This window comes from Mesitornis unicolor, unplaced genomic scaffold (genome assembly GCF_000695765.1).
Source record: "Mesitornis unicolor isolate BGI_N332 unplaced genomic scaffold, ASM69576v1 scaffold53766, whole genome shotgun sequence".
Taxonomy (NCBI): domain Eukaryota; kingdom Metazoa; phylum Chordata; class Aves; order Mesitornithiformes; family Mesitornithidae; genus Mesitornis; species Mesitornis unicolor.
In genome coordinates, this window is record NW_010192702.1 from 1 (window position 1) to 1,378 (window position 1,378).

Here is a 1,378-nt window from a genome sequence, read left to right on the forward strand (position 1 = left end):
GCTGTCTGTGGTCCCTACGGGTATCTCCGGGCCGAGGTGCGGGCTGTCTTTGAGCCTGCAGAAAGCGTTTGGGAGCGTTTCTGCCGTGGCTGGGGGCTCCAGGCGGGGCGCTGGGGGGCAGCTGTGTGGCTTCTGGGAAGTTATCCCTAAACTCTGGGTTTTCTGGCAGGCCTTCATCCCCGTTTTTTGCATTGGCACGTTAATCATGGTTGTTTCTAACCTCGATTTGTATGGACTTGGCTTAGTTGAAAATGTTCTTAGGAAATTGGGCAGGGAGTATGTAAGTAATTACAGAAGGTTGTTTGTTCAAATCGATGTTTTCTTATCCATGGCTGAGCAGCCTAATACTACCTTGGAAAATTTTGCCATCCCACTAGCAAACATGCTTGAAACGTGGGCTCTGGCAGCTGCAGAGGTGGCTGTTCCTGAAGCCCGTGCTTCAGCCCAGGGCTGTGAGGCTGCAGCTCAGGGAAAACCTTGGGAGCCAAGCAAAGGCAGCTGTGCCTGAGCTGGGGTGGCTTTGGTCGCTGACTGCATTGCAGGTTTTGTGCTGCTGGCCAGGCTGGATGGTCGCAGGCAGTGGGAGGGAAAGCAGGCACCGCTGCTGCTGTTCCCACCCATGTAAAGCTTGTATGTGAGATACTGCGTTTTTCTGTCCTTGTTGGCTGCTTATTGGCATTAATTTGTATTCATGTGAAAAGCAGAATTGTTTGCAATAAACAGTATTTGTGTATTTACTTTAGGGATTATAGTGGGGTGTCTTATACACGCATGGAAGCCTGGAGTAGCACAGAGGGGCAAAAATTATTTTTTCTGTCACTTCCAGTAAGGAGTAAGCTCTCAAGTTGAAGCTTTACATGGCCCATCAGTGTGGTAATCAGGGGCTATGAGATGTGCTTTCCATTGTCTTCCCTAGTTGGCTAATGCTCAGAATGAAATGTAGAGCCACTATAACATCTAATTTCTGTATTTTTTTTTCATAGATATTGGTATTAACCTGACAGATCCTATGTTCAGGGGAATCTACAGGGGAGCACAAAAACATCAAGGTGAATGTTTATTTGTATCTCCTGAAAGACGAGATCCCTCTTGTTAAAATAGAAACCTTACGTGTCAGAACGTGAGGTTAAAGTTTCTATTTTCTCCTCAGAAGCTGGATGCTTATTATTTACTAGGGCTTGGAGAAGGAAGCGTGACAAAATAAGTTAGATGCTCTAAGCAAAATGCATTTTCTTCTCAACTGGTATTAAGCTGTCATACAGGTAACTGCTTTTAGAGCTAAATGGACAACTGCTGATCTGTTTTATGTTACGATTGCATGGAGGAACTGATCTGAGAATTCTGCGCAATAAGCTACCACAGTATTGCATTGCTGAAC

At 45.7% G+C, this 1,378-nt stretch overlaps 1 protein-coding gene across 1 annotated transcript in view; it reads left to right on the forward strand.

The window, feature by feature from the left end:
* Positions 1–1,009: 1,009 nt before the first annotated feature.
* The window catches only part of TATDN1 (TatD DNase domain containing 1), a 13,298-nt gene continuing 12,929 nt past the window's right edge, over positions 1,010–1,378 (forward strand). The window contains exon 1 of the mRNA XM_010187179.1: positions 1,010–1,049. Coding sequence (XP_010185481.1) covers positions 1,010–1,049 — 40 coding nt within the window. The remainder of the gene's footprint in view (positions 1,050–1,378) is intronic.